Source organism: Ipomoea nil, unplaced genomic scaffold (genome assembly GCF_001879475.1).
Source record: "Ipomoea nil cultivar Tokyo-kokei standard unplaced genomic scaffold, Asagao_1.1 scaffold0925, whole genome shotgun sequence".
Taxonomy (NCBI): domain Eukaryota; kingdom Viridiplantae; phylum Streptophyta; class Magnoliopsida; order Solanales; family Convolvulaceae; genus Ipomoea; species Ipomoea nil.
The window spans coordinates 112895-126777 of NW_017617353.1; the positions used below are offsets into that span (position 1 = coordinate 112895).

The 13883-nt window shown below is 37.4% G+C and overlaps 2 protein-coding genes across 4 annotated transcripts; one reads left to right on the forward strand and one right to left on the reverse strand.

Annotated features, from left to right (window-relative positions):
- Positions 1-1428: 1428 nt before the first annotated feature.
- Positions 1429-9597, forward strand: LOC109179478. Of its 3 annotated transcripts, none has more exons than XM_019328965.1 (11): positions 1429-1998; positions 2275-2395; positions 4296-4381; positions 4805-5222; positions 5313-5413; positions 6729-6795; positions 7326-7553; positions 7750-8214; positions 8297-8369; positions 8448-8683; positions 8857-9597. In XM_019328965.1, exons 1-10 carry the CDS (start codon positions 1565-1567, stop codon positions 8669-8671), a joined length of 2217 nt encoding a protein of 738 aa, XP_019184510.1. In that variant the 5' UTR covers positions 1429-1564; the 3' UTR covers positions 8672-8683; positions 8857-9597. The 3 variants fall into 3 exon arrangements, with proteins under 3 accessions (XP_019184510.1, XP_019184511.1, XP_019184509.1); XM_019328966.1 differs by having other exon boundaries at positions 8968-9597; XM_019328964.1 differs by lacking the exon at positions 8857-9597 and having other exon boundaries at positions 8448-8847.
- LOC109179480 (uncharacterized protein At4g08330, chloroplastic-like) lies at positions 8664-9504 on the reverse strand. The gene is made up of 2 exons (XM_019328969.1): positions 9376-9504; positions 8664-9257 (listed from the first exon to the last, which is right to left on the reverse strand). The coding sequence occupies exons 1-2, from the start codon at positions 9456-9458 to the stop codon at positions 8909-8911; spliced, it is 432 nt and encodes a 143-aa protein (XP_019184514.1). The 5' UTR covers positions 9459-9504; the 3' UTR covers positions 8664-8908.
- Positions 9598-13883: the final 4286 nt, after the last annotated feature.

Sequence of the window (13883 nt, forward strand, 5' to 3'; positions counted from 1 at the left end):
TTGGAAATTAGATTTCACAATACACAACATGCCTTCACCGAAATTTCAGATGAAATACTATACTAAATCGTTTCACTTTTGTCAACATCAAAATCATTACATTTCATCAACCACATTAAAAAATTTACAATTTCAACATATTGCCATGTTTCTCCGCATGCTTCTTACGCTGACATATAGATGGGATTCAAACCCTGGACAACAACGTATTCAAACACATGCTCACCCAACTAAGCTATACATCTTTCACTATTATCATCGCATTTATTAATACTTATAGTCAAACTCGAATAACGTCAAATAAAAAATGTACACGCAGTTAAGAGGATTTAAACCCTAACAAACCACATAATGAACCAAAGGTTCTACCAACTACGCTAACCCATCTATTGTTAACACATGCTCCATTTTAAATACTAATTACTTCAACAATACACAACGCAACTGACAGTTGCGTTTTACGTTACTTTCTCCTCCCCGAAAACTGGTCGGAAAATTTATAAAAATAGGAAACTGGTCGAGAAATTTATAAAAATTACGAACGCAATTACAGTTTGCGTTTTATCCAAATTATAAAAACGCATGTGGTAATTGCGTTTTGTGCTTCGCCGGATATTTGCCGGTACAAATAAACAAGAAAATGCAACTCGCTCTTACGTTTTGGTATTATACGCAAAACGCAAGACTAAGTTGTGTTTTCTGCCAATACCGTATCATCCAGAAAACGCAATTGCTAAATGCGTTTTACGTATACAAATACGTAAACGCAACCATGTCTTGCGTTTTACGTAAATAACGAAAAAAAAAAAAAATACGGCGGGCCACAACCAAAAACGCAAGTGGTAAGTGAGTTTTGCATATTTTTGTCAAAAAAAAAAAGGCAACACACTTTGGGAAATTTCCTAGTTTGACTACACATTCTTGTCATTTAGCCTGAGGATAATGGCTATAGAGAGAGGGGGTCGAGAGATGGCCAAAATGGCCTCCCCTTGCCACAAAGGGCTTTAGGCCCTTTTATAGGCTTAAGGTGTCGGGTTTGACCAGTCACCTTTGACCCCGACCCGCAGGCCAAGACTCGAACCGCGAGATCCCGACTCGACTGTAAGCTATGACACGGACCCGGGGTATATAACTTATCATTAATTCTTTGAGGATAGCTAACACCAAAAGGCCCCCTTTAGGAATTGTTATTTCCCCTACAAAGGAAATAGCTCATTCCCAAAAAAGTTATTCTCAACAATAAAAAGTCAAGACAAACATTGTAATATATCTCTTTTCATGAATGGTATTCCATTTCCAACATATTCCATGAATCAAACATGCTATTCAAGAAAACAACCATTTATTCGTGGGGGCTTAACATTTTGGTATTGCTAAAAGGGGCCCTACATTGTCTATTATTCTGAAGCTCTCGTTTATTTGTGGAATGAATCTGTGGACAGGAAATAACGGTCGAAGGGATACAAATGCTAAAAAAAATCCACTTCGAGTCCACTGGCGGGACTCAGTGATCCATCCTTCTTGTCTGTCCCAGCTCTCAATTTCGACATTTTTCCGGGGAGCAATGCCTACTAAATTGCCCCTTAATTTCATATCCAAATCCACTATCCACCACAAGACACCCTCTATTTCACATTATTCTTCTCGCCGCAGTAGCTGGTGTAGAACTAGTGGAAGAAGATCAGCGGCGCCGTCGTGCAGCACAAGAAGCTCAGCCGAGTCCATCAGATGGAACGGCCGCGGCTCAGAGAATCATCATCACCACCACCACCGCGTTCCTAAACTGAGCGGTGCCGGTGGTAGCATTAATTATGGCGGATTGGATCAGGACGGCGATAATAAGATGCCGAGAGTGGTGCATTGCGAAGTGCAAGTGGTGTCTTGGCGGGAGCGGAAAATCAAAGCTGAGATTTCCGTCAACGCCGACGTCGATTCCGTCTGGGATGCTCTCACTGACTACGAATGCCTTGCGGATTTCGTTCCCAATCTGGTTAGCAGGTTGGTACCATTTTCTTCGCGTATTTGTGCATTTTTGTTTTTAAACACTTATTTGAATATCACCAAACCAAGAATATTCAATCGAAGAAAGTAAAGATCATTTTCTTCTATCTCTTACACACTTGAACCAAAAATCTATATGCTTATTTAATTACGAAATGATATAATAAAAACGAAATACCAAATAGGCAATTAGCTAAATATTTTTCTAAATTTGATATTGACTTTCTTGGTATCTCCTTTTTCCATGTTAAAAAAATCATCGGGACAATTTAGCAAGAGAATTCCTTGTCCTCATCCTGGACGGATTTGGTTGGAACAGAGGGGTCTGCAACGGGCATTATATTGGCACATTGAAGCTCATGTTGTGTTGGATCTCCAAGAATTTATCAACTCAGTAAGTATCTTTAATTTTGTCTCTAGAGATTCTTTAACTCCCTCTCAGTTTGTACTTCAGAGTTTGTAATAACCAGATAAGTACTCCATTTGTCCCATTTTATATGACCTATTCACTATTCATCAAGGTTGCAAAAATAACTAGGCGTTACTCGGGCGCCTGTTTTTGTTTTTTGTTTTTTCTTTTTTTTTTTTTAAATTTAAAAGATTTAAAAAAAAATTATTTAAGACTTTAATTATAAACTATTTAACATTTTAATAGTTAGTACTAAAATATTAAATATTAACCTAAAAAACATCTAGAATTGTAAATTGTATAAAGATTTAAAGAATCAAAGCACAACACAAAGTCACAACTCACAAAGTATTAATATTAGAGTACTTGATTTCAATTTTTTTATTACATTTTTTAGGTTTGCGACCGATTTGAACAATTTAACATTATTTCACTAAAAACTGCGTTGGTTTGAGCGAAATAACCCATTTAAAAAAAAATGGAAAAATAGCTAACCAGCAGCCTAAATGCCCTCCTAGGCCGCCTAGACGACCGCGACATAGTCGGCGCCTATGCGGCCGGCCACCTAGAACGGCAATTCAGCCGAAATTCTACGCGGCCAGCCACTATCTAACGCCTAGGCACGATTTTTGCAACATTGCTATTCATTAATCAAACAACTCTTCTTTCTTCCCTTATTTTCCTTAACAATTTTTTATAATTTTTAAGTTCAACTTTTTGTGTTTAATTTAGTTTTTAAATATAAAAATTTATTAACTAATACTAATTTAAATGTTAACAAATTTGAATTGTAAATAACTTGAGTCTAGCCTTTACAAGTACATCATGTAAAATTGGATGGAGGAAGTATAAGCTTTTCACTTTTGATCCCTGAACTATATTGACTTTTCCATGTAAGATGTTTTATAATATGTTTTTTAAAAAATCTAGTGCTCGCTATTGGAGATTGGCCAATTGTGGTCCTCCATTATGTTTTTTTTTTTTTCTTTTCTTTTTTTCAATTTCAGATGGAAAATGGCATGTGCCATAATGATGAGTGTATAATTGACTTTTCACTGCCTTCATCATCCCAATTTGTATTAAAAAGTTAAAAATAAAAAGAATAAAAGAATGTGGCCATGGCTGGATTGGCTAAAATGTTTTTTTTTTTTTTTTATTCATTTATTTATGGCTATAGAAAGGTCGTGGCCAAGCACATACTTTTCTTTTCCTTCTCTTTTAATTTTTTATTTTTGTAAACTAGGGAGAAAGAAGGCCATGGCTAGACTGTTGCCGGGTGCCACTGTCCACTGTTTTAAAAAAATTAGAGAGGAAGAAGGCTGTGAAAACTCCGTTATACTCTCATTACTGTCCAAAATTGACCGAAATCCTAATGGAAGGACAAAAATAGATCGATTATAAAAAATGAAGCGTTGAATCTGGAAACATTGATAGCCAAACACCTTAGACAGGAAAGTAGGTGTAGTCAAGGACCAAAATTGGAATAATTTCCTATTCAATATTTACCATAGCTTCTTCTATCCTTATATTGGCCTTGTACTAATAAGAGCCAACTCTTTCAATATTTGAAGTACAAACTCCATATGGCTCTTTAATTTTTATTATTTTAAAAAGGTTATGGATTTGTGTAGGGGTCCGATTTTGATTTTTAAGGAAGTGGACACCATTGTTTGGAAGGGAAAGAGCAGGTGGATGCTCTGGAAGTTAAACTTATGTTCAGTCGTTCATTTAACCGAAAATTTACTAATTCAATTGACTAGCTTACATTATCCTTTTCCTTTAGCAAATGGTTCATTAAATAGTATTGCTATTATAATTCAGGAGTTTCACATTGTTCATTTTGTCAAGCTTCTGTTTATAGCTGTTGTTGATTCTATATGTTCAGGAAAATATTCGTGAACTCCACTTTTCCATGGTTGATGGTGACTTCAAGAAGTTTGAAGGTAAATGGTTTCTCAAATCTGGAAAAAGGTAAAATGTATAAGTAATACTAATACTATTCTTTGTTCTTTTTATTTTCTTGTTTTTTGGTCCATCTCCTTTTACTCCTAGGGCATAATATACTGGTGGTACCAACTTTGGACCATGAAAGCAAAAATGGTCAGTTTATAATCACAGAATCCTTGAAGAAGTTTTGAATACAAGGACTTGAAAATCCTGTAGTTCAACTACTTCTATGTGTGGACTTGGTCTTTTTCAAAACTCATTTACTTTAATTCAAAAGATTCAATCATATTGCCACATAAATCACTATCCTATTGTTAGCAACCTTTTACTGTTTTTAAAATATGGATATATTTCCCAGAGAGAATCATAGTAAATTGAAGAATCTTAATGCAGTTATTTTGTTTAATTATTATTTAAAAGTAAAACCTTCTTTACATTCTTTTTCAGAGCTTCAACGACTATGTTGTGTTATGAAGTTAATGTTATTCCAAGGTTTAACTTCCCAGCAATATTCTTGGAGAGAATTATCAGATCAGACCTTCCTGTGAATCTTCAAGCATTAGCCTGCCGAGCCGAAAGCAAGTTTGAGGGTCATCAGAATACAGTTGCTATAAATGCGGGTGCCAGTGCAGACTCTCTTGCTTCCCTTGTTTCATCAAGCACAAATGTTGATGTTTCCATACCTGAAAAGAATAAAATTTCTACTGGTGCACTCAAAGAGAAACTTGGAAAAGCTACTTTTGGCCCTGTGGCACCTGCTACTAGTGATCTGAACAGTAACTGGGGAGTTTTTGGAAAAACTTGCAAAATTAACAAGACATGCACGGTGGATGAGGTTCATCTCCGCAGATTTGATGGCCTATTGGTAATTGACTCTACACTGCGCTTTCCTTTTTGTGAAAAGTCATATTGTTTGACTTTAATAACCTGCTGATATATTGGTTTTCAACTTAAGGAAAATGGTGGTGTCCATCGCTGCGTCGTGGCTAGCATAACAGTCAGGGCTCCTGTTCGTGAAGTATGGAATGTTTTGACTTCTTATGAGAGTCTTCCTGAGTAAGTAATGTAGCTTTTCAGTTCCATGCTTTAAGTCTTTGCAAGCATTAGCCTTTGGAACCTTAATGCGTGTATCAATGATTAACTGTCATCATATTGTAAATTTATTTGCAAAAAGTCCTTGCACTAAATTATGATATAATATGAGACAGCTCTATATAATTTGGCTTAAATCGAGTTTTGGTTGATCCTTTAATTTCTCACGTGTAAAGCTTTCTACCAGTTCCATTCATTTCCAACTTATAATACAAGTATTTAGTCTTTTTATCCTAAAGTGAAATACTTCTCTTCCTGAAGAATATTTTGCGTTTGGAAAGGAACTGATTTGTAAGTTGTCAAAGTGATTGAAGTAGCAAGTATAGGAGGCTTCTAAAAACATGTCAAATCATACTTAACTTTGTGACAATGGACCTATTGCATTTTACCAGTTTTTTCAAATTGCTTAAGGATTTGATCATGTTGCCAAGTTACTCACATTCATTTTGATTTCTTTTTCAATAATATTTGTTTACTTTAGCCATGTGCAACTTATCAAATCATAGTTAACTTTGGCCATGTGACAATAAACCTGTTAAGAGTCTATATTAAAAAAATGAGAGAAACATATGAGTTTATAAGGTCATGGGTTGGACTAGCTAATTGATTTGTCTTAGTTTGACCCATGTGCAATATAGCCCAATTGAGGGACATTAGCCCAATATTAGATTATAACATGGTGACATTGGCCCAATCTTAAATTATAACATAGTATCAAAGTTTGTCTGGAAGGATTTGGCCCAATCTTATATTATAACATGATATCAAAGCTTTATAACATGATATTATAACATGGTATCTGAGCTTAGATTATAACATGGGGTTATTAGAAAAACATATGCCTTGCTCTTAGATTATAACATGGTATCAGAGCCTTTATAATGCCCCAATTGAGAGACATTGGCCCAATCTTAAGATTATACAAAGCCTATTGCATTTACTAGCTTTCAAACTGCTTTAGGATTTACTCATATTTATTATAATATTGTATGCTTAAAAAATTGCTAAATACCTTCAGAGCTTTTTCATTTTGTGTGGTTACTTTGAGAAAAAGTTTATGTGCATATCTGTAGACAAAAACTAGAAAGAAACAGAAATATAAAGAGGAAGCGAAGATAATGTAAAGATAAGATATAAATCGGAGATTGTGTGTACAAATATATTAGTATCAGAGCTAGTGCAATTGTTTTCTCATCTAAAAACCTTAGAAACTCCCTTGTAATGTATTCAACATCCATGCAGTCCATATTGATTATTTCCTTTCTCTTAAAACTTGCAGGATAGTTCCCAATTTAGCTATCAGTAAGATCCTATCACGAGAAAATAACAAAGTTCGCATTCTTCAGGTCTGACCAGAGTAAATTTATTTTATTTTATTTTATTTTGTCAGTCAATGAAATTATAACAATATTTGTTGTTAATGAGTGGTTGGGGTTAAGTCTACACTCCTAACAGGAACAACTCAATTTCTTATAATTTTATTTATTTACGTTATCTGAGGGAGTGTTGGTGGTGGTCTAAGAGGTAGCCCTCTTGGGTTCCAAAGGTTAGGAAACCTGCCAGTTTCATAGGAGCAGACCAAGTTCACTTTGAGTGAAAGGTCAGCCCAGCCCATTGAAGAGGGGTGGTTCGGTGCATCAAGGCTTCAACCACTTGCACAGGCTGGGTTTAATAACTAACCATGCTCTTTGTTCTCAATGAAGTTACTACATGTTGATGATAGGAATTAGTTGTTGTTCTAATACTACAAGTTCATGATGGGAATTAGTTGTTGTTCTAATACTGTTTGTTTCCTTGTACAACTCAAATGATTTATATCATGGAGCCATGGACATGCCAAACATCATCATGCGGATAGTTAGTCTTCATTTTGCAGGAAGGATGCAAGGGTCTTCTATATATGGTACTTCATGCACGTGTTATCCTAGACTTGTGTGAAAAAATTGAAGAAGAAATTAGCTTCGAGCAGGTTGAGGGGGACTTTGATTCATTTCAAGGAAAATGGATCCTGGAGCAACTAGGAAGTCATCATACACTATTGAAGTATAGCGTGGAGTCGAAGATGCACAAGAACTCATTTCTTTCTGAAGCAATTATGGAAGAGGTCATTATTTCTAGCTGTTTCTCTTCACTTCCAGAATCAAAGTATGATGTAGTGCATTTGTTTTTTTTTTTTTTTTTTTTGTTTTTTTGTTGTTGAAAGATGCTGCTTGCATATAAAAGCATTCTACTAACTACATCTTACAGTGGATATATATAGGTTAAAATTTTAGTTATAGATAGTTCTCCTGACATTGTAGGTCATATATGAAGATCTCCCTTCGAACCTATGTGCAATTCGAGATTACATTGAGAGATTAGAGGCAGAGAATGCTGAGAAGACACAGGAATATGTAACATATGGTGAGGCAGAGATCAAGATCACCCCTGACAAGGACCTATCTGCTGACTCTATTAGCCCATATGAGGAGACTTCAGATTCTGTTAATTCAGAGTCACATAGACAGAGACCCAAAGTTCCAGGATTGCAGAGGGATATTGAAATTCTAAGAGCTGAGCTTCTGGGTTTTATCTCAGAGCATGGACAGGAAGGATTTATGCCGATGAGAAAGCAGTTACGTAAGCATGGAAGGGTGGATATTGAGAAAGCAATTACTCGAATGGGTGGATTCAGAAGAATTGCATTTTTGATGAATCTCTCCCTTGCTTACAAACACCGCAAGCCAAAAGGTTACTGGGATAACCTAGAGAACTTGCAAGATGAGGTCTCTTTTATGCAAAATGAAATGCCTAGATTTATTTACATTCTTTTCTAGTTTAAAGACCAATCAATCTTGAATGTTTCAGATTAGTCGCTTCCAGAGGAGCTGGGGAATGGATCCATCTTATATGCCCAGCAGAAAATCTTTTGAACGAGCAGGTGCATAGAGTGTGTGTTTTGAACTTTGATTAATAAAGCTCTAGTTGTGAGTAGTTGAATAATTAATAATTGTTACAGGTCGATACGATATTGCTCGTGCATTGGAAAAATGGGGTGGGCTTCATGAAGTCTCACGTCTTTTGTCACTCAAGGTAAGGCATCCCAACAGACAACCAAGCTTTGGCAAGGAGAAGAAATTTGATGTAAATGGTGAGGAGAAGACCCCTAGAGCCTATGTTTCACAAGATGCACACAAGTGGCTCACAAAACTAAAGGAATTGGATATAAACTGGGTTGAATGACACATCTACAAGGTACATTATTATTTTCCTTGAAACCTTTGGTTTGGTAGCAACCAATATAATGCCTCTCTTGTACATACTTGCTAGCATATAGTATAGCTAGCTAAGAATTGAAGTGTATCAGCTTTTGAGTAAGCATCATCAAAACTCACAAAAATAAAAATTGTTGAAATGAATTACTGTAGCTCTTGGTTGCCTTTATTCTTTTACTCACTTGCTGAGAATGAATCTTGGAAATCAATCTTGAGATGATGGTGTCAATGAAGAAATGTTGATGTCATAGCTGCGGCATGCAGAAAGGCCATCCCATTGTTGTGATTGTGGGTTGAGTGAAGAAGGCAATGTACCAATGTAGTTTCCACACTCCCGGCAGAGCAGCTTGGTGTGGCGGCGAAAGAGACCCCACGAGTGTTTGGACCTGAAATACGGCAAACACCGGAATTTAGTAATGTGGGTGAATCTGGTCTCATCAATACAAAAGAATGAGATAACCCCTCGCTTCATGGCCTTGTCGTATTCCGACCCAATAACAGAGGTATTGCGGTTGCAGGAGCTCAGGTTCAGTGCGTATCCGCAACACCCACACCTGCCATCAATAATAAAAAGAGTTTCTTTAATTTTCTGTAACCCAACAACAAAACACTAGTCCTCTCATCTCATCTACTAGAACTAGAATACAAATGAAATGAAATGAAATGAAGAACCTGTAGCTCACATCTCTGTCGGTACTAGTATTCATCCTGATGAGAGAGGTAAACGCAGAGGCTGAGGAAGACGAAGACGACATTATTGCCGTTGAATATCTGATGGACTCACTATTCTCTCTCTCTCTCTGTCTCGTGTTTGGTTCGTTTGTTTTATATATATATATATACACGTCAAGTGCTGCATGTCTGACTGTTCGCACTGAAGGCTCCTAACGGTAACAAGCGATTCCTCATTAGAATGTTTTTTTTTTTCTTTTTCTTGGGCACTTAAATAATTTAAAATATTCTTTACTAAAATTCTAAACATGAACCATTATGGTATGAGACCAGGTTCGATTTGTTTTCAGCCAATACTTTCTTAACCGGTTGAAGAACAAAAAGTCAACGTCACGATTTGTTTTCAGTCAATACTTTCTTAACCGGTTGAAGAACAAAAAGTTAACACCACCTCTACTGAGGCCCGATCTCATGACCTCTCATATGGGAAAGTCGTTACCTTCAAGAAGCTTAAACTTGTGTACGGCTAGGCTTAAGTTATACCAAACTTCAGTATCATTTTGAAGATTAAATTCGTTATGGAACTAATCTTGCATTAATTCCACTTTTGAATTCTGAATTTAATTTTCAAGTAGTGGCCTGCTGTTTCAGCTGTTGCAAACTAATTTTATACCAGTTTAAATGCCAAGATTAAATGCTATTTAATCCTCAAGCCCAAAATGAGACTGAAAAGGCTTGATTCAAGCTTAACTCATGTACGTCGGCATCTGCTATGCCAAACTTCGGTATCATTTTTCCAACCAAAGCACACACGAGAGTTGTGCTCTCGTGCTACAACTAGAGCATGAGAGTTGTGCTCTCGGGCTGCAACCATAGCACAAGAGTTGTACTCTCGTGCTGCTGCTGTTGGTTCGGCTTTGAGAGGCCGAACCTGGAGCTCTCGTGTGCTGACGGCAAGAGCCTAAGTGACTGTTGTGAAGATTAAATTCATCCGTTACGGAATTAATCTTGCATTAATTCCACTTTTGAATTCTGAATTTAATTTTCAGGTAGTGGCCTGCTGTTTCAGCTGTTGCAAACTGATTTTATATCAGTTTAAGTGCCAAAATTAAATGTTATTTAATCCTCAAGCCCTATATAAGAGAGGGTAGAGCAGCAGAAATTTTCACAACAAGAAAGCATAATTTTCTAGCTCAAAAACTCTCTGCTTCTACTCCTTTCTTAGCCTACTATGTTCATCTCATAGCTCTCGTTCACGGGCTTCTTTGTTTGGGTGCTCAAACATTGAATCATAGCACATTTTATCCTGGGAAACCTATGCTACAACGCTCCTAGCACTTGTGGGAGGTAGCAAATAAGGTTTTAAGGAAAGAGTGATTCGCTCGACTTGTGCTAACCACCTAGCCCAAACCCGAGCCACATTCCATCACCCTTTCCTTCCCATTTTTCTGTTAAATAATAATCCTTATTTTGTAGGAACAAGATGCTCAATCCGTGATGGCGGTTGGCTATTAGAAGGATTCGAACTTCCTTTGCCGAAATTACATCCTAAACGGATTGTGTGATATGCTATACGATGTGTATTGAAAGATAAGCACATCAAAAGCGTTGTGGGAAGATTTGGATCACAAGTATAGAAGTGAGGATGCTGGCGCAAAGAAATTTGTGGTTGGCCGATTCCTCGACTTCAAAATGGTTGATTCCAAGACCGTGCTAAGTCAGGTAGAAGATTTGCAACTAATCTTCGACGAGAAGCGTGACGAGGGCATGGTGTTGAGTGAAGCCTTCCAAGTGGGATTTGTGATCCACTTGTTGCCTCCAAGTTGGAAGGACTTCAAGAATTACCTTAAGCATAAGCGAAAGGAGATGAACCTGGAGGGGAACATGACGAATGATAGGATAGTTCATGTCGTTAATGGCACTAAGGCCAACGTTGTGGAGCACGGTAAAAGCTCCAAGAGGAACAAAAAGGACAAGCGAAAGCTAGGTCCGAAAGGAGGCGTTACCAAGAACAAGTTTCCTAGTACATGTTACAATTGTAGCAAGCTTGGCCACAAGGCATCTGAATGCAAGGCTCCAATGAAGAAGAACAAGAGTTCTGAAGCCAACGTTGTTGGAGAGAGCAGTCAGAAGGAGGTCGAGATTAGCCTTTCGGATATGGTGACCGAGGTGAACCTCGATACCGGTGCAACCAGGCATTTATGTTGCAACCGAGAGATGTTTAACACCTTTGAGACCGTTGAGGGTGAAAATGTGTGGATGGGTAACTCTGCTCAGTCTGATGTGGAAGGCATGAGCAAAGTGGTTCTAAAGATGACTTCTGGGAAGGAACTGACGTTGAACAACATGCTGTACGTTTCGAAGCTGAGGAAGAATCTTGTGTCTGGCTCGCTGATGAACAAGCATGGGTTCTGCATGGTGTTTGAATAAGACAAAGTAGTTTTGTCTAAGTTAGGGATGTTTGTTGGTAAATGATATGTAACTGATGGGTTTTTTAAGCTAAGTGTAATTCCTGTTATCAATAAAAGCAAAGTTAATTCTACTTAGTTGCTTGAGTCTTCCAATTTGTGGCATGGTAGACTAGGTCATGTTAATTTTAATTCTATATGTAGATTAATTAGCATGCACCATATTCTTAACTTTCAAATTAATACAAATAACAAATGTGATATTTGTATTGAGGCAAAACTAACGAAAGTACCTTTCAAATCGGTTGAAAGGGAAACTGAACCACTAGAATTAATCCATAGTGATTTGTGCGATTTTAAATCGATACAAACAAGATGTGTTAATAAGTATTTTATCACATTTATCGATGATAGCACACGATACTACTACGTGTATTTGCTTAAGAGCAAAGATGAAGCCGTTGATAAATTCGTTCTTTATAAGAATGAAGTGGAAAACCAACTTAATCGGAGAATTAAGAAGGTTAGAAGCGATAGAGGTGGTGAGTACGAAGTACCGATTGGTGACCTCTGTGCAAGTGTAGGTATCATACACGAGCGTACGACACCTTACGCACCTCAATCGAACAGTGTTGCCGAACGAAAGAATCGTACATTGAAAGATATGATAAATGCGATGCTTATAAGTTCGGGCCTACCTCAAGGTATGTGGGGTGAGGCGATTTTGAAAAGTAATAACCTTTTAAATAAGGTACTCCGCAAGAAGCTCGATAAGATTTCTTATGAGCTGTGGAACGGTAGGAAATCTTCTTACCAGTACCTGAAAGTGTGGGGGTGTCTTGTCAAACTTTTGGTGCCAACACCTAAGAAATTAAAGATAGGTCCTAAGATGGTGGATTGTATCTTTATCGGCTATGCACATAACAATAGTGCTTATCGGTTCTTAGTGCACGAGTCTCATAATCCTGACGTACATGAGAACACGATAATAGAATCGAGGAATGCATATTTCTTTGAACATGTATTTCCTTGTAGGTCCAATGAGGGACCAAGTACGTCAAAACGGACGTTTGACGAAACTATGGATAATGATAGTGGGGAATCTGAGAAAGAACCCGAGCTCGAGCCGAGACGCAGTAAGCGGACAAGAGTTGAAAAATCATTTGATCCTGATTTTCTAATTTACTTGTTAGAGTATGATTCAGGTACTCTAACTTGTTTATTAGAAAATGAACCCGATTTTCTATCTTGTTTGGTAGAGAACGACGTATGTAGAAGCCATGATTTCTACGGAAGGACCAATGTGGAAAGATGATATAAAAAGTGAAATAGATTCTATCCTACAGAATCACACTTGGGAACTTGTTGATCTTCCTCCGGGTAGTAAACCCTTAGGATCCAAGTGGGTCTTTAAAAGGAAGATGAAACCGGACGGTTCCATCGAGAAGTATAAGGCTAGGCTTGTAATCAAGGGTTACAGGCAACGCGAGGGCCTTGATTACTTCGACACGTATTCTCTCGTGACGAGAATAAACTCTATTAGGATGATACTTGCCATAGCCGCGTTGCGGAATTTGGAAGTTCATCAAATGGACGTTAAAACCGCTTTCCTAAATGGCGAATTAGATGAGGAAATTTATATGGAACAACCTGAAGGGTTCGTGGTTCCGGGCCAAGAAAGGAAAGTGTGTAAGTTGGTTAAATCGCTCTATGGTTTAAAACAAGCGCCTAAGCAGTGGCACAATAAGTTTGACCATGCGATGTTAACTAATGGGTTTAAAATAAACGAAAGTGACAAATGTGTCTACGTTAAGGAAACAATAGACGACTATGTCATTCTTTGTTTATACGTAGATGATATGCTCATCGTTGGTAGTAACGATCGGATGATCAAGTCTACCAAAAACATGTTAAATGTGAGATTTGACATGAAGGATATGGGTTTGGCTGATTTAATTCTCGGGATTAGAATCATTAGAAGACCTGATTGTCTTGTGTTGAGCCAATCACATTATACTGACAAAATCATTGAAAAGTTTAACAAGGATGATGATCAATTGGCTAGAACACCGTTTGATACAAACGTTCATCTAACCAAGA

Excerpts from the sequence above, each read along its gene's own strand:
- LOC109179478 (XM_019328965.1), top strand. The coding sequence starts at position 1,565 with ATGCCTACTAAATTGCCCCTTAATTTCATATCCAAATCCACTATCCAC. Across the intron at positions 7,554-7,749 it reads CTGAAGCAATTATGGAAGAG|GTCATATATGAAGATCTCCC; the intron begins GTCATTATTTCT and ends CTGACATTGTAG. Across the intron at positions 8,215-8,296 it reads TAGAGAACTTGCAAGATGAG|ATTAGTCGCTTCCAGAGGAG; the intron begins GTCTCTTTTATG and ends TGAATGTTTCAG.
- LOC109179480 (XM_019328969.1), bottom strand. The coding sequence starts at position 9,458 with ATGTCGTCTTCGTCTTCCTCAGCCTCTGCGTTTACCTCTCTCATCAGG. Across the intron at positions 9,258-9,375 it reads GACAGAGATGTGAGCTACAG|GTGTGGGTGTTGCGGATACG; the intron begins GTTCTTCATTTC and ends TATTGATGGCAG.